The sequence below is a fragment of the Solea solea genome, chromosome 5 (genome assembly GCF_958295425.1).
Source record: "Solea solea chromosome 5, fSolSol10.1, whole genome shotgun sequence".
In the NCBI taxonomy this organism is placed as follows: domain Eukaryota; kingdom Metazoa; phylum Chordata; class Actinopteri; order Pleuronectiformes; family Soleidae; genus Solea; species Solea solea.
The window spans coordinates 1,915,020-1,933,969 of NC_081138.1; the positions used below are offsets into that span (position 1 = coordinate 1,915,020).

At 40.7% G+C, this 18,950-nt stretch overlaps 1 protein-coding gene across 2 annotated transcripts in view; it reads left to right on the forward strand.

The window, feature by feature from the left end:
* The window catches only part of sbf2 (SET binding factor 2), a 94,728-nt gene that overhangs the window by 13,544 nt on the left and 62,234 nt on the right, over positions 1-18,950 (forward strand). For both annotated transcript variants that reach the window (XM_058628772.1, XM_058628773.1), the window contains exon 2: positions 1,999-2,084. In XM_058628772.1, the coding sequence (XP_058484755.1) occupies positions 1,999-2,084 (86 nt within the window). The remainder of the gene's footprint in view (positions 1-1,998; positions 2,085-18,950) is intronic.

An 18,950-nucleotide genomic window follows, 5' to 3' on the forward strand; every position in this document is an offset into this window, starting at 1 on the left:
ATAGTGTCAAATAGCGCTGAGGTGAAGTCATGGGTTTTAGACGATGCCGTGTGACAAAGGGGCGATTGTGAAATGCTTTTTTTTTTTGGCATGTTAAATTAGGGATTTTTCCCTTTTAATTAAGACACAAATCTACATTTATTTAACATCTAGGTTTCTAGATTGTTAAATGACAACATCACAGCCATATATCAACTCCTAAATGTACATTATGTTGTGTTTGGGCTCGTGATGACATGAGTTATGGCTTCTAATTAAGCTTTCAATTTACAGCAATACCAGTGAGGTCCTGTGAGCACTTAGCACTTATCGCCATCAAAACATTTAGGTATGTTTGATGAATAATTCTAAGCACATCAATTTAAGGAACTTGTTTACAGATATTAAAAACAAAACAAGAATACACTTGACTTGCAGCAGGACTTCATGGCGCTGCTGCTTTTGCAGACTTGCATCCAACCCCTTTGGCAGACCTTGCAATTCTCATCAATTTTGCCACCGTTTCCGCACTGAGGTGGTTGTTTTGAGGCTGTTTTCTTCCTGTTCTGGAACAAGAATCAAAGCTCTGATGGCATTTCCCATATGTACCCGAGTCAGGATTACCTGAGAATTCCTGAATACCCCCCCCCCCCCCCCCCCCATACGTTTCTGTCATCATCCGCTCTGTGCAACTTGCAGAGCATCCAAACTGCAAGTCATAGGATGTACCGTGCCTGTGTCCTTCGTCTCTGCCGTGCCAAAACATTCTGTGGAAAAAACACCATCATTTGCAGTTATCTAGGCTCCAATTAATCACACGGTCGGCCAGATGTAGACTGAAATAATAACAACGATAATAATGACATACTTCAGAGTGCCACAGCACAATTTCACTCTGGCATTGGCAGGCCTGGTCATTTAATCAGAGCAGCGGAGGAACGTCCATGTCATCCTCTCCCCAAAAGCACAAACGAGGTCATGTGTCATGTCTTGGCAAGTTCAACTTTTCCATTCTGGTTTGTCTCATTTGTCCTTTGAGCTGCAACATCCTCACTCTAGAAGACACTCTTCTCTAGTTGTGCTGGACTTGGCTGCCGTTCTTGAACCTTCACTTTTTCACTATGTATATATATATATATATATATATATATGTATCTATATATATACACAACAACACAAAAACTGGTGTCAGTGTCAAGTGTAGTCACGTGACCACTGACTCAGCAAATCTCTTCTTGTTGCAAAAAAACGAAATGTTTGAGTTATATTTAAAGGACCTTGGTACGCTCCATAACAAAACTAAGACCACATTTCTGCCTGAAACATCTTGACCAAATCGGTTCTACAGGCATAAAGTCTTTGAGATTTGAGATCTTTTGTAAATTTCAGTTTATTTGCAAATAAATAGACATTAGAAGAGGGCAAATCAGCCTCACTAAAGAGGACTAAATACTATTAGGAGCAAAGGATGAGTAACTGAGCGGAACAATTTGTGAACAAACTTTATCTAATTGTGATTTCTTAAACATAAATTGCAATTGCGACTTGATTTTTGATGTCAATCTTCACTTCAGTGTTTGCTGGGATATAAATTGAAAACACGATGGATCGTTACCTCATGAAAATGTATATGAACGGCTATAATGCAACAACGAAAACCGAAAGAATTTAGTTGCTTCTAACATTTTGGAATAGTATTCAAATAGTAACAAATTGCTACTTTAAAATATTGATTTGAAAAGCATCAGTGGTTCAGTCCTGATCAGTAAACCTGTGGCGTACGGTGACTTACTTTGCTGTGTCTACATATTTAAAGACAACCCTTTTCATATTTTCTCTACATTTCATTAATCTGTATTTTCTAAAGCGGTAGAAAATGGATAGATGGATTATTTATTATCTCATAGAAACAGTAGAACAAACTGCATTGTATATTTTGTATTTTCTCACATCCGACACCCTGATGCTGTCCTCTACATCGACTGCACTGACACATCTTCATCTTTTATTTGTCTGCAGCTTCAGGAGAAGGATGTGGGAAGATCATCCAGCGGTTCCCCAAGAAGGACTGGGAGGGAACAGTCTTTCCTCAGGGGGTGGAGATGGTGAGTGATCATTGTAGCCTGAGACTGAGCTAAATTACAGGAGCAGTGTCTGAAGTTGATAATTCATGGTTTTAAAAAAAGAAAACGGCAGAATGTTGAGATGTTCTCTAAATATTCACCATTAAAATTATTTTTAAATAAAAGTAGAGCGATGAAATTAATCAAAACTAATACTCAATAGTCAATGTTTGATTAAGATTAGGACAAACCATTTTATGTACTTGTGTGTTGTTTTTGTGTCTCCCATAACATGTGACTTATTTTACATCAAGACTTATGGAAGAAAGGAGGAAGTGCTCGTCACGCTAGTAAAAACAACCTTTCCCTTATTTTCATTATTAATTTATTTCAAAGTTGATGCAAGAGATAAGAGTGTAAAGTAGTCTTAATTTAAAGGAGTGGGACTCGGCATACAGTAGGGCATTTATTGTTTATTTCTCATTTAGTTTATAATAACTCGATTTACAGTTTGTGGAGTGTTTGTTTTCCAGAATTCAATGAAAACTTAGATTTTTTTGCGTTTCTTTTCTGTGTGTGTGTGTGTGTGTGTGTGTTGAAGTTCCTCCCTGGAGCTTTAAGAAGGAGAACAAATGACCATCAGCGTTCTTCTCCTGTGCTTTTCATGACTAACTGGAATCAGTGATGAAACTCTGAGGATAATTGATGGACTGCTGTCTAAATTGGTTGCATCATTATTGTGACTGAGACCTTTGCCGTCTGAAACACAGACCGTTGGATCATAACAAGAGACAGTTGTATGTTAATCCGTGATGTTCAGAGGTTACTGTGTTTGTCTAGTTAGCGAGTGTCCTCGTTGTTATGAACTTTACCCTCAGCCGGCGTCTCGATGCCACGGTTAAGAATATGTTGCTTTCAGTGTTTGCTGCTCAGTCATTTATGCATAAATTCTGCAAACGAACAACTAGGACAAGGAAACGCATTCATTCTGTAAACCTGAGATGCTATAATAGTGTTTTTATTTACAGTGTACTGTATATGTACAAACGAGGGCCTGCCTGAGGCAGAAAAGGCTGTCACTCAAACACTGGCTCCGCCTTTCAGACAGTTCCTCCAATCGTTATGCAAAAGCTCGATGTAATCAGAGAAGCTGAGCTTCCATGGAAGCGGCGTTCAAGCTTCTGTGCCGTCCCATAGGGAACAGCTGAAGCTGGGCTTCAGGTGGTTTTAACACGGAGGCTTCTACGAGAATACGGAAATCACGTAAGACGATCCGTCAACCGTGATAAAACGGCTAAATCTGAGCGAACTAGTGATTCTCATACATTCTCATCGCACATCATCTGTTTGACGACAGTTTAGAGGAAGCTGAGCTTCTCTGGCTGCTTTAGAACAATCACCACTGGGTGATTTGTGTAAAACTCTTTTGTGTCACAAACCACAGTTTGTTGAATTCACATTAGAGGATGTGTGCATTTTAGTCTTAAAAGCTGTCATCGCTCACTTATTTGGAAACCTCCTTCCTCAGAATCCCTTCTTTTGTCTTACATTTTATCTGCTTCCCCTCCTCCATGTTTCTCTTTATGGAATAAAGTGAATAGCTGCCTCTGGAGGGTTTGTTCCCTCCATTCATGGCTCCCTGACAGGGGGTCGCTCTGTTTTCCTTGCACGGAGAATGCACTGGACAAATATTTGCTTATCAGAAGTGGGATGAAGCTGTAGATCCCAAGGGCAACATTAGCCGTGAACGGTATCAGACTGCACAGGACATCATGCCTGTGTTGTATCTGTTTTTGTTCATTCATATTGGCTTCTGCAGATTAAGTTTTCATGACTGAGCAGAAAAAGGCTCTGGCACTGCGAGAGGAGAGAAAACCACTAAATGATTTAACATCCCGACACTGTGTTTCATCCTATGAATATAAGAGCGGTGCGATGTGGTCAGGAAATCATTTTGTGATTGCTGCGTGATTCATAATTGGCACAAATCGTAATTTTTTTTAAATTTATTTTATGACATTTAAAAACAAAATTGTGATAATTTACCATTTTTTTGCAAATTATAATTTATTATAATTTGACATTCCTTCATAATGTCATTTTGTCACATATTTGACATTTCTTTTTTTTCGTATTTTTAGTACTTTATTTGATGTTTTTCATTATGCAGCAACAGCACAACTTATTCCCACTGGAAACTGTTCTTAAAAGAATAACAACAGTCATTAAATAGACAAAAATCACACATTGTCACTAAGACATCGCAAACATTGTACCTGGACAGAACCACTTCAAAGTTTACAGTGAGTCCACAGCTGATAAAGCTCATGTTTCTGTTGCCAGATCTTTAAAAAGGCTTCGTATCTGTTTCTCATGACAGAGGTGATCTCTCATCATTTCTGATATAGAATCTGTGGGAATCCGACTTCCAGGTTAATGCGATACATTTTCTGCTACAGTATATCAGTACATTTCCTGGAACGGTGACTTAGTTTCAAGTTTGTTGCACATTTGACGTTTCTTTATGAAAACAGTTGCAATGCATTTTGATTTGGATGTTGCACTTTTGTGATTTTGAATATTATGGTGCAGCCCTAATGAAAATTCTATCCAACACAGTGATATTATATTTTTTTTATTCAGTACAGCACATGGACAAAAATGTCAATCACAATAAAAAAAAATTCGCTTAGAATTGAGATCCGACTTTCTTCACATATCGAAATGTTTATTGCACTCATGGACAAAAGATTGGAAACAAAATTGGAGACATTGTTTTACACGGAACTCTTGTTGGTGCAACAGCATTTATGAGGCAGTCGCTGCAAAGTGAGCACAAATAGACAGATTGTAAGTGGGCGGTTTGAATGGCATGCGAGCTTCTTCCTGTGCTGGAGTCTGTTGGTGGCCGTCAACAGTGACTCGTTGTGAGTAAATGCTCTGAGACAAACAGTGGTGTTAAAAGCCAACGCTCCTCACAGCAATCGTGACAAGGTTTCTGTGCAAAGCTCTGCAGAGGCTGCTCAGTTTCCCACAATATCAATATAGATCAAGATAACTACAACTAACATAGAGATAAATCAGGTATTAATACACGATTTATTTCAAAGCAATACTGATATTTTAGAGATTTAAAACGATCTTTTTTGTAATTTCTTTGCTCAAAAAAGAATTGAAATCATTCAAACTGAATCGTTTTTTGTTTGTGGACAAAACGAGACATTTGAGGACATCATTTCAAGGCTTGAGAAACCTCAGTCGTCTTTTTGTGACATTATAGAACAGCTAATCGACTCATTATTACGCTGCACACAATCATACAAACAAAAAATGGCCAAAACTTCACCTGAAATAAACGGGTAAATAATTCAAATACTATTATTATTATTATTATTATTGTTATTATCTACAGTAATGTAGGAAGTCGAGTTCTTGTTGATATGAGACCCTGAACCCTAACTCTGGTATTTAACCTTGTAGTGACTCAGCATGATGAAGCGCTCGTGTCTTGGTTTCATTGCGTTTAAATATAGAAACACTTCCACAAGTTTAGCGGAATCAATTATCTTAGTGTTTCCAGATGTCAGGACCTGCATACCATTTTTCTGTGTGTGTGTGTGTGTGTGTTTTCCTTCTTGCTGAAGTGTTCCCTCCAATGCTTCTTCATTATACGTCAGCCTGCGCTGAAATTGAGACATACAGCGAGTGTGTGGAGAAGAACAAAGAGCGACGTTTCTTTATTGAAGTTGCTCCGTCCAACGATGCCTTCAATGCTCGGGAATTTCTTTAAGTGTTCTTGGAAAATGCCGAGCATATTTGCTGGAATGTACACATGACCTCCTTTTGAGGAACAGGCAGACGCACAGCACATGTGTAGTGTATTATATTATGTGTAGTATAAACTGGAGATCCATCCATATAGTATATATATATATATATATATATATATATATATATATATATATATATATATATATATATATATATATATATATATATATAAATAAAACACACCCAGCAGAGTAAGAAATGACAGGAAAGATGGGGTTTTTCTTTCTTACTATGTGGTGTGTGACGAACTCAAGAGCCAAATAAATGGAATTCCAGCTTTGAAGCTTTTAATGAAGATACACCATAGTGTTTAACAGACTCCACTAAGCAATTTGCATTTTGGCTGTGTTTCGGGCTGGTATGTAAACCCTTATTATTTGCAGATTTCCTCGACTTTGTGAAAAAAAAAAAAGAAAATGAGTCATTTACAGACACTAAGGAGCACATCTGTAGGAGGCAGTGGATGGAGCTGAGCACGAAAAGCCTTTTGCGGTCACAACAGGCCCCCAGCGAACTAAATATCCACAGATGAGGAATGCACCAAGAAAAAGCATTTACAACTTGTGCTTGGAAAAATGTGTTTCTCATCTTTTTTCGGGCAAGTGATGATGATAGGAACCGGCTCGGATCCTCATCTGTTATGGATGAGATACGTCTGTAGATGGAAGTCAGTAGAGTTGTGCACGTAGTAAATTTCCACAGTCTTGCCCTTCAGCAGTCCTCATGGTGTACTGTAAACACACCGAGGTTCCAGGCCCGGCTCGTTCTCTCGTCGACCTGCGTGAGTGAACGTGGATGTGAAAAATGGAACGGCTTTTGTCTCCAAAGAGTCAGAGAGAGTACACTGCACTGTCATTGTGGAATCAGAGGTTTGACAGTATCTGCTCTGCGTGATGTCTCCTCAGATGAGCTTTTGCACGTCAGCTTTTGTCTTAATTATTTGTTTGAAATGACGCATTTACCGTGAACCTCATGCTCTTGTACCTGCTTTGTTCTGCAGTGCAAGCAGCAAACGGAGCTCACATCGTCACTGAATTTAATGAAGAAAAACTGTTTTGTTTTTTGTTTGTTTTTTTTTTAATTGAACATTGAGTTTCTATTTTTGTGGACCATATTTTGTTGTTTACTTTTCCACTCGCGAGTTCAGAGCAGAGATGTGAAATGTGCCGCACAGATGCCTGGAGTTACTGTGGTGTTCACTGTTTATTTTCTGACTTTGCTCGTTTAATTGAAAACACGATCTGTTTAATGTTTGAAAAATTTGAATGTTAATAACATCCTTTGCATGTAGACAACATGTTTTTTTTTTTAATCAAATGTAGGTTTTTTTGCCCTTTTTTATTCCTTCATACCGTGTTTCACTCAGATGTTGTTTTTGAATTAAATTGCCTGTTTTAGTCGTAGCGTCTGCATTTGTGAGACAGGCAGACGACATAATGCACTTTAAGGCTGTCTGATCTCAAACCTTTGCGAGTGTTTGACAGTAAGAAGCACCAAATCTCGTCCAAGACTGTTTCTGCGGTCGAACAGTTTGCCAGAGTTGTAAATTTTTATTGTGAACTTCACCTAAATCAAGTCTTCACACTTTGCACTTGAACACAGTTGGAGCAATAAGCCTGTAGTTTTACGACAGGAAGCCTTTTGTTTACTGCTCTTTGTTGTATATACATGGACCTAACCTCATTTCTTAAAACGGTTTCCTACCAAACCTGAACAAACTGGCTTCACTCGGGGTCTGCGTGTTAATTTTAATGTAGAAAGAGGCTTAAGTCCCATTGTGTTCCATTCAATTTGATATTTGGCTTAATATCAAACCAGTTTAATAATGTTTACACTGAGCATCAGACAGGTACCGACATCCAGCCAAAACTCTTGGCCCCCACGTCTGTTTTCGCTTTCCTTGACCTTCAGCCATCGTGCGCATGTGTGTGTGAGTGTGTTAAGAGAGATGTCTCGACAACAACACCTGAGAGGTCAACCGCAAGCAGCTCAAAGGTCAAACACGAGGGTCACTGCATTACATGTAGCGTGCAGACAAAGTTCTGTCAACAACCGTCTCGTCTGCTTCTATGTTTCCCGGCAGGAAAACAAAGTGTCTCCTGTGATTACGCAGACTCAAAACAGTTAAAGGAAAGAGATCTCAACAGGTCTGACATCAATCACTTTGCATTTTTGTCCTATTAATAATCTTTTAAATTACTTTTTGCATAGGAAAGATAAACATTGGCTTTATTCATTGATATATTATCATATTTTGATGCATAAAACATCCACAAAACACTGATTTGAATTTTCTTTCATGTCTCCCGCAGCTGCAAACTGTTGTAATTTGTGCGTGCGTGGTTAACACATTATGGTTTTATTTTAAATTGCCTTCACCAAGTATTCCGCGTGTGGTGACGTGGGTCAGGCGTTTTTTGGAAAACAACCTTAGTCAGCAGTTTGAGGTTAAACGATCTCAGCGACGCGACGGGGTCGTTGGTTCGAAAACCATGACGTTTGACATTTGTCGCGCGTCGACCTTTTGACTATTTCTTTGTTTGTTTTTGAAATCCGGAGGCGACGCAGCTTCACACTTGTGTGTGTGTGTGTGTTTCAGTCTGATACTCAGCTGCATCTCTGCGTCGTCTCACATGCTGCGGCTGTGGGCGAGACGCTGCACAATAGTCGCGCTGTACTGGTCGAGTCCAACACACGAAATGTGATGTGGGTTTTGTGTTCCACTCAGTCGGCTAAGCAAGCAAAGCGGAGCTGTTTCTTTGACCGCATACCATGCCGGTCATTTGCTTTTCTGTCCCTCTGTTAACGCAGACGTACACTGGTCGCCATAATTACTGTTGAGAGAGAGACATTTTTCACTGTGGCCAGAAGCTGAAGCCAAAATGAAAAGTGTCATTTGATGCAAGTGTACCAGCAGCCGCAAGATTCTAATTCAGCCTTTTCCTTGTAAAATGCTAAAATATCCCTTTTACTCCCTTCTTTTATTTTGTTGTGAGACAAAACATGATGGTGTCAATCAGACTAATATTCAAACTGGTTAAAAAGCTGGATTTATCCAGGGTTTAAACGGGTTATGTGTTAAATCGGTATTCACTCATGGGTCAAATAACCTGGCACGCGTCAGAACACCCACTGGGTTAATCCACCTTTTTCCACCTATGATCCCAGCTCGATTCGGCACGGCACGGTTTAGGTTGGTTTTCCATTACAATATAGTACCTCCTCAACGTGGGCGGAGCCATAACTGCACGGCTGCATGAAACTGCCGCGACTTTGTTTACACGCGACAGTTAGAAATATCTTCATTAATTTTTTTTTGTTACTTAGTCCGAGGCTTGAAAACTGTGCCGCTAATTCCGCACTTTTGTAAACAGTGTCTGCCATCTTTGCTAACAGCTACGCTAGCAGGACAGAGTGTCACTGAATGAAGATATTTCTCAACTCAGGGGAAACTGAGGTTGCGAAGCACAATTTTTCTCAAATACTAGCCCTATTCTAGTAATGCAAAGCTAAATGCTAAGACTTCTCTGCTCTTTGCCCAAATTAGAATTGTTTGACCCAATAAACAATTCAGTATCTGATATGATACGTGTGTTTTTCGCTGGCCTTGTAATAAATAGGTGTTGTAAATGTCATCATCATACATGTGCACGTCTTTGCAAGTGTGTGTTTTTATAATATATAAAAACACACATACACATATAAAAATGTGAATGTCATGTACTGGAGATACAGATAAGTGAGACCATGATAACATTGCCAGAGCTGCTTAATTGGAGAATCGGTTATCAGTGGCGGGCGTACGTCTGTAATCAGTGAGATAATTGCTGCAGGATGTGCTTTTGTACGTTAGCTTTCATTTTGACCGATATACTGACACTAAATGTGTCCTCAAGGTGTTTTTGGGAACGCGGTGACGAAGAAAATTAATCAGCCTTTGTTTTGTTATGTTGTTTTCTTTTAGATTTCTTTCCTTCATGCTTTTTCTAATTGTGTATTTGACGCGACTCTGATTACATTATAACAGAGTTATAATAATGCACATTTCATTCACACTAAAGTGAAATCACATGCCTACAGTAAGCAGGCCTGCCGATAGCAGAAAAACACACATGGATTATTTAGAGTAAGGTCATTGTCCTTCATGTTCTGTAAACAAATATAATTGAATAATCATCATATCATAGACACAGATACTGTACATTTCACTCTTCTTCAGTTATAATTTATGCCAAAGTTAAACTCATGGAATCTCCTCTCGGGGCCCAGATTCTTGTGATGAAGGAATTTGCATGACTTGACCAAACTGTAAACACTGGTGTCATCTCTTCTTGAACTCCTCCCTTCCCCCCCCCCCCCCAAATCCCTGCCGTAATGAGGAACGTGGCTTTCGGTTCCAGGAAGGATGCTTGATTTGTAAAAATGTGAAAACGGCTGGTGTCGTGCGAGAGAGAGAGAGAGAGAGTTGACTGCTGGGGTGGAGAAAAGTTAAGACGTTCCAGCAGAAGAATACTTGTGTCTATTTGATGACCTGAGCCCCTGGGATTAGGTCGGGTTCAGTTCACTTAAGGAAAAGAAGTCCTGTTCTGAGGAGTCATGCGACTGGCCTTGTCCTCTGAGGAGGCTGGATAAGCAAATCATGACAAAGCTCAACTGCATTGCTCATAATCAGCAGCCCTGCTCACTCTCCAGTAGGCTCCGCGCCAAACCACAGGCAGATTAACAATCCAGCACGACTGCATCTCATGATGGATTGACTCAAGTAACCATAAGTTGACATGCCGCGCTGCACGTCGGGGGCTCGTGATGTTTGTAAAGACTATGAGAGAGAAATTAAACAGTGCATTCCACATAGCAGGATGCTGTCGCAGTCAGGGAAGAATGGGATCATGTGTTTGTCAGGAAGATCCACATATGAGTAATCAATGCTCCGTGTGCCAGAGAAGCTAAACACATCAGGAAACAAAGCTGCGGCTGTCAGGCAGCCTGGACTTTCCATGCAGCAGAGTGCCGTTCGCTCACCAGGAAATGGGAATACACAGGATGAAATTAAGGCACAGTATGCCGGAGAGTGCACAGACTCGGATTTTTATGTGAAATACGATAAATGATTTCACTCTTGATGCTACACTGCAGCTACTCCCAAACTTCCCAACCAAATAATGGGAATCCTGCTGCGACACGCCAAAAACTTAAATCACTTATATCCCTGCAGCCATTATCGATAAATTCTCCCAATAATCAATTCACAACTTTTTGAATGAATCATATTAATTGGTTCATTTGTGATGACCTCTCATGGCTCACCTGCAGTCCCTCCGTGGGTTTTCCCCTTTGTTATTCTGTCAGATTGAGAACGCTAACGTCCAAACAAGCAAAACAAAAGGAAACGATGATGCAAAGTTGTGGATTCTGTACCTCCACGAACGTACACGTTCATTTCCTGAAGAGGTGACGACTCCAGTTGGCTGCTGGTGAATGCTGCGGTTGTTAAAATGTGCTGACTGCTGCTGATGCCAGGGCCAGCACCTGGTGACGTAAGTTTTATTTATACAGTCGAGTGCTTATTGGTGCAGAAATCCACGTTTATTGCCACCGTACAGTTTCTCCATCTCTGCCAGAGATTGTTTTATGAGAACGTTTGGGATTGATTGGTTTATTTACTTAAAATAATAATAAAATAAAAAGACCTGGATCCAGGTGTTCTGTTGAGCTTAGCTTCCTTCTTGCTGCAGTCGAGCCTGCTGAGTCCCACTTAAGAAGATGTTTTGGTATTGACTTGGGCTTCGTGTTTGGAATTCCGAGTGAAAAATCTTGGAAAGTCTCTAGGCCACTGGCAGGATCATCACACTGCGCTGTAATACATTAGATTGCTGTTATTCATTGACAGTTTGAGCTCCACTAGTAAAACCCTGGTGCTCAGAGGATGGAGATGTCGGTTGCTTGTGTCTGGAGGCTGGCAGCGGGAATTTAAGCGTGGTATTTAAGCGCTTTGTTTATGTTTACCTTTTTAAAACCGTAGCTATACATTTCACTGTGTCACGCATTGTGTTTATTTAATATTATGCATTTATTGTACATGTCCAGCTGTGACTTGACAGTGCTGACCGTGCTTTTCTTTTCACAAGCTCAATCACAAGCTGCAGAAGCTTTTTTTATTATTTTTTTATTTTAAGTGTTTAATGTGTTTACATTCCACTTTAAAAGTTAACTTTTAACAAGGGTTGGTAACAGAACGTTATAAACCAACAGAATAGTTCTCACGTGGCCAAGTGGATACGGCCTGGCTCGTAGAATAGAGGAGAATAGAATATCTTTAATTGTCATTGCAAAGTACAACGGAATTGAGGCGTTCTTGGGAAACAAGTAACTCTTTTTCAACATTTTCACTTGTCAGCTGTGAGTAAGTTGCTATGTCACAGCAGGATTTAATGGTAATAGCATGATACTGTGACGGCAGCTCTTATCACTTCCTGTTTTTTCCTGTTTCTCTCTGGCATTCTGCCCAGTGTGTGTGTGTGTGTGTTCCGTGTTTTTGTCTCTCACTTGGTCTGTGTGTGTCGTGCTCTGTTTGTGTTTTATGTTTTTAAGCGTTCTTGGGTTAAGTTGGAGACATTTCAACTCTCGTCCAAGACGCTTCTACCCGAAACTGTATACTTAATACCTGGTCAGTCAGAAATGAAAACTTAGTGAGAGCAGAAGTGAGACGGAGGGAATAAACTGCATAGCTGCCCTGCTTCTAAGAAACAGTTACCATGTCACAGGTTTAAACATGTCACAGGCGTTTAGTGGTTTTCGAGTAATATATCACGTATTAACATCACTTTTCTGCACACGTGACGCTCGTGAAAATGTCACAGGAACTCATCCGACGTCCTGCACAGCTACACGTTCACTCTCCACACTACAGTTAACTTACAGTAAGGAACTGAGATTGTTGTGGTTTTATCTGTGAAGGCAGAAGTGAGACTGAAGGGTAAATAATTGAAAACTGTCTTTTTAGAAATAGTTGCCATGATGTGTCCAAATTGTCAATGACTATTTTTATAGTATATAACTGAAACTGGGTAACCTTAAAAACTCTTCAATTTTTAATATACAGCCTAGAATTGTCTCAGACAATTTGAAGTAATTGCCAAGTTGCCCAGCAGGGGGCACTGTGGCTGCAGCTTGGCCTCCATACGGTCTTTGCTCATCAGAAGAAGACAACACACTGGTTACACTACACTGGTATTACACTTCATTTTAGGACTAATGTGTTATTTCTCTGCCATGGTTTTGCACTGACTTGATTATCAAAGACGAGGAACAAAGTGTATTCCCTATCTGTTCAATATATAACACGTCTTTTATCTTTTAAACACAAGACCAACCTGTATTTTATGGAATCGTTGGAAACCTTCACTCTGCCAACAGTGCACAGATTGACTTTTACTCTCCTTGCGACATCAGTATGCAGTCAGTCAGCAGAGAAACGAAAGGTTGTTGTGGTTTGAGCTGCACTCAGTGAGGGCAGAAGTGAAACTGAGGCCAATAGTGAATAAGTTCTGCCGGAGCCCCCACAATGCAGCGGAGGAAGCACCTGTCCACAGCCGGGTCGTTATCCGCCGTTATCTTCCAGCGCTGCAAACACAGGGGCTCAGCAGCGTGACGTAGGGCGGCCATTGTGCTGATCTACAACGTCAGGACAAAGCTGTTTATCCTGCTCTTTCATTCATCACTCCATGAGCTCCACGAGTGTTTTGATCTTACATGTTTACATTTTTACAGATGAAATGAAAAAAACAAAAAGAAACAAGCATGTTTATCCATCCTCAGCTGATACGGGTATGAGAAGCTGCTCTGGCAAAGTGGTCGGTGATCCGAGCTGATAAAAATAATGAAATAACAATAATAACTGTTTTCCAGGGTTTTTGCCCCCTGTCGTTAAAAAAAACTATAGACACAACATACAACTTTGTGTGCTTGATACTTGAGTATAAATAATATTATAGTAATAATAATAATAGTAGGTGAGATCCCTGAAAGTGAAAGGCTGCACCCACACGTCTTCATTTTTAGATCTTAACTTAATTGCATCTACTACATTTACACCTCCAATCATTCACACGTGGACTTTTTCGAGCACCCGCAACAGAGAACTTTGATTATCCCTCATGTTTCAGTGTGAAAACCCCGGTGCTTTCCTGTTTACACTGGTTCCTACACAAGCAACCAACAAAATAAAAGTGTATTATCATATGCACACACATGACTGCACAAATAATAACTCAAAGTTTCCTCCTGTTTTGTCTGGGCCTAATAAAGGACTATCTTATCTTTACTATTCATGCCAGGAAAGTATTCGCCTATATTCACTTTGGCAGGAATATAACCCCCTCGTTTAACTTCCTCCCAAACGTTCAGTTCCTTTTGTGTGCTCATCTTTTCTATGTTTACGCTTCAGAGCAGGTGGAACCTCAGCAGCGCCGTCACAAATGTCACAATAAGAACATATTATTATGGTCTGCCAGTCTGCTGCCTGTCGTGTGGTAGCTGCGAGAGAAATTCAAGACCGTCATTCACTTCCACCGCCGCTGTTTTCTTCACATTTCCACTTCATTCCCCTGGTGTTGGTTGCACTCCAGTCTGCTTATCTATGGGCAGCATAATATTTATTGTACTCAGGCGTCATTGCCACTTATTTATACCTCGGCTAAATTCACAGTGTGCGAGGCCGCACCAGCGCCGTGCATAAATTGTGAAACTCTGGAGTTTTAACACGTCATTTTTTGTCTTGTCTGGACGTTACAGTGTCAGACTCTGATTAACGGAGCAGAACGAGTGGACATGCTCACACTTGACTGGGAGGCTCTTCCCACAGCAGAAGTCTCTGATTGTTTTAGCGAAAGTGCCTCGAGCTTCACACACTTGATTGTACGTTTGACACATGTCATCACGGCACTTGCATTATTTATTGGATTCTGCTCGTGTTATATTAGTCACATGGTTTTAATATGGGTTTTACAAGTAGAGCCGGTGCCGGGAAAAATCTACGGACTTTCTCTGGATTTGCAAAGGGAATTTTTCTACTCTGTATATTTCACAGCAGAATTTTCCCCCTGAACTGTGTTTCAACTTGTTTATGCTCAAAAAAGTGTTGTTTGTTAACCTACTTTAGACTAAACTGACATAACGTAAACTCTGTTTGGGAGGCGCATTCCTGCCGCGATGCATCACACGGATGCTTTAGGTTGAGCTTCATGAGTCAGCTTTATGAGAGCGGGATGATGATCTGAAGCGTAGGAATGTGTAATTCTCCAAAGGGTTCCTTTTTTTTTTTGCATCCCTGTTTTCGAGGCGCATGTGGTGAACTGCTTGTATGTTTTCAATTTGTGTTTTGAAATCACCCTAAGTATTTGCCCCGAGGTGAACAATACTTCCCATGTGATTTTGGCGGCGAAAGGCGGTTTCATCAGAGTTGTCGTTACGAGCTTGTTGCTCCACTTTTTATGGTCGCGCTAAAAATACACGCTGTGGTTTTTCTAGTGTAAGGTTTCCTACACATATGGCATTTATGAAGCTTGAAATTTTGTGTACAGCGCTGGTTCTAATATTTGCAAGCTGACTCCCCCCCCCCCCCCCCCGCCTTCTCTGACTAGACATTTTTTTCTTGCGTTACTGTGGTCCATCATGTTTGTCTAAAAATATCTACATCTAAAAGGAACCATGTGCTCTTAGTGTTGCATAACACAGCTTCAAAGGGAAAGCGGGAGTATTGGTGACAGTAATGGTGGGGGGGGGGGGAAACGTTGAGGAATGGAAATGGATGCCACCTCAGCTGAGCGCTCAGTCAGTCTGTTAACATGATGTTAGAAAACAAAACAAATTACTGTGTCGGTCAGACTAAAACCACACTATTTTAAATACATGTAAACATGTTAGTCGGACTGAAATTGTACTATTAGTTCTTGAAGTGGGACTAACACATTGTTTCAATGTCCCCACTCCTGGGCTTTTACCAGTAAATAATAAAAGAAGCTGCTACATAGAAGAAAAACACAAAGCTTAAAGAAGTCAATGTAATTATCTTATTTATCTCTGATGTACAGCACTTTGTTTCAGCTGTTGTTGTTTTTTAAAGTGCTCTATAAATAAAGTTGCATTGGATTGGAATATTTTGAGTAGGGCTGTGTTAAAAAAGATTGTTTATCAATTCACATATTTCCTGTTACTATTGCAAATACTGCGACACTATGAGTATACAATAAACAGTTTAACATCACTACTGTCTTCTTAATGAGCAAAGACAACATGGATGCTGGTCAAGCTGCGCTCACAGCACCCTCTGTTGGATAAGTTGTTAATTACTTTAAAATGTCTGGTGGGAATTGTAGGCTGGATATTAAGATCTTGATTTAAAGTGTGAATTATCATCGATGACGTGAAAAGTGCATTAATGTAACTACTTTGGGGTAAATGTTTTTAGTGTAAATATTGATGCATCAGGTTATTGAGACTGGAAACTGAATTATCTCTAAATAAAAAAATAGAAAAGTATGTGAATTGGGACCTTGATTGTATGAATCAGCATCAAATCATTTAGGGAAACCGACAGCGATACCCAGCCCTAATTTTGAAGGCAATGGATTTCGCTCCACATGCTAACATGCTAACTAGCATGTTTAGCCTAGCGGCGGTGGACACACTTCAGTCACTCAATCAATTCCTTGCAAGTTCTTGCACGGACAAACCAGTGGAATGAACTGTACTTGGGTAAAGGTTGTGCTGTTATGTTGCTATCCTCTTCTTGTTGACAGCTTTGTTTCTTGTCGTAATCGCACTGACCTTGAGCGGAGGAGACCAGCGTATGTTTGTGTGCCAGAACCACTCTTCTGGAGCGGCCGCCGCTGGTTGTTTTGTCCAGCGCTCATCCTGCAGACGCGATAACGTAGCAGTGCACACGACTGACCTTCTCACCCCCCCCCACCGCTCATTTGCTCTCTGGCCCCTGACAAGTCGCACCTCACTTTCCGTCATTGTGTCGTCTTCCTGGCATGTGTCCCTAAGCTTCCACATGTACGGGGAAAGAATACACGAAAGGAAGACGATAATGGAGCGACACGCCGTGTTGTGCACGTCTGTTGCCAAGTTTTCCAGGCCACATTGTATTGGAAATCACTTTTATATTCCAGATCCATGTATAGTCAGCAGTACTGCCTGGAAGTACGATGCTTGTGGTTGTTTTTGGGTTTTTTTTCCTCACATCCTTCACTTTCCGTTACACCTGCGCTAAGATAGCCTGGCAGCGTGTTTGTGTCCTTGTTTTAGGAGTATTTTTAGGTTTGCAATGATTAGAACTTGATGTGTGTCATTTATTAAGCTTTTGTTCCCCTCATTCAGATTAGGTCATCGTTGCAGAGGAGAGACAGTTTAGTCTATGCACATGTTATTGTTGTGGAGAGCGAAAAAACATGAAGATCCTCGGTGCCTGTTTTCATTTGGGTTCTTGACTCCACCAAATTATGAAATAGGATTTGAGGAATTGAGCTCATCTGTGGTTTACGGGAACTCTGAAGGTTTTATGACCCTTCGAAGATGTTTGTAGTGCGGGCGTCTTCAGTTTCGAGCGTGTGTACTCTAGCTTTCTCTCATTCGCAGTAATGGCTGCCGCTCCAGTTATAAAAACACTGTGTGAAATTCTGCTTTTTACCGGTGCAGCTCCTTGACAAAGGTCAGCAGGTCAGACTGCAGATAGGGAGTGGGAGTTCATCATCACAGGCTGCAGAGGGTTTATCAGCACACCAGCGGTTTACTCTTTGACATCAATACAGCCACTGTGTACCAGAGTTCCTTTGTCACTTGACTCAGGTCTAATTTAGGAGTGGATGTCCTTTTGTGTGTGTGTGTTGCGTAATACAATGAGCCTTGCACCTGTTGCACTGCAGTGGATTTCTGTCATTCTATAGTTGAATGTACAGTACATACGCCGTCAGTCAGAGCTTTCACTGTCACGACCTGCTAATCTGTGCCTCTGCGCCTCTTCCCGATCAATTACACCATCTTTAGAACGTCCGGACGTCACATGACTCAGTTTGTTTACGCGGAGCGTAGCCAGGGCCGGTTTCAAGCTGTCGCAGAGTATGGAGACAGGACACAATAGCAGACCTGCAGTATTCCAACGTTCAACTTTCTGATAAACTTTCCTTCATTGTACTCCAACGAATGTTAGAAAAATCATGTTTAATAAACAGGATATTAAAGTAAATTAGCGTTGGATTGTGTTTGTTTTGTGGCAGTGATCCATCGCTGCTTTCTCTTGGGATCTTTGGTGATCTTCTCCAAAAAGCTGGTGGTACAGTACAGCTACCAGAGCTCTGTGGGTCAGCTTTATTTAGAGTTTAGGCAGCATTTATTTTATATTACCTGATATAAATTCTATTAAAGCAATTTCTTGTTGTGCTTTTGATTTATTTTAATGACTATACAGGCAAATACAAGTATCAGACCAGGACATCCATCCATCGCAGGGCCACATATAGAGACAATCAACCATTCGCTCTCACCTGTGGTCAATTTAGAGCGTCCAATTGACCTAATCCCCATATTGCATGTTTTCTGACTGCGGGAGGAAGCCGGAGAACCCGGAGAGAACCCACGCACACACGGGGAGAACATGCAAACTCCGTGCAGCTTGTTGGGTCTTCTTGCTTTTGTTTTTCTGTCACTCTGATCCTTTTAGATATTAAACTATCAGCTCGCCAACAAGGACTAACCACAGAAATGTGTGTTTATAACCACATTTGATTGAATTATAAAATGACATGATTTGTCACGTTGAATGTTTGATCCAATAAAGTAAGCAATTACCTCTGTTTGCACATGTGGTCGTGCACGGTTTCCGGTGCCAAGGAGGTTATGGATTTGGTCACGTGTGTGTGTGTGTGTGGTTATGAGCCGCAGAACTGAAGTATTAAAAAGATGGGATTTAAGGAAAGAATTTATCTGGGAAGAAATGAGGCGATTTTTTGGTGGTAAACTGGATACAGAGAGAGTTGGCTGAGTTTCGATGATTCATTGTTTGGTTAGACGTCCCTA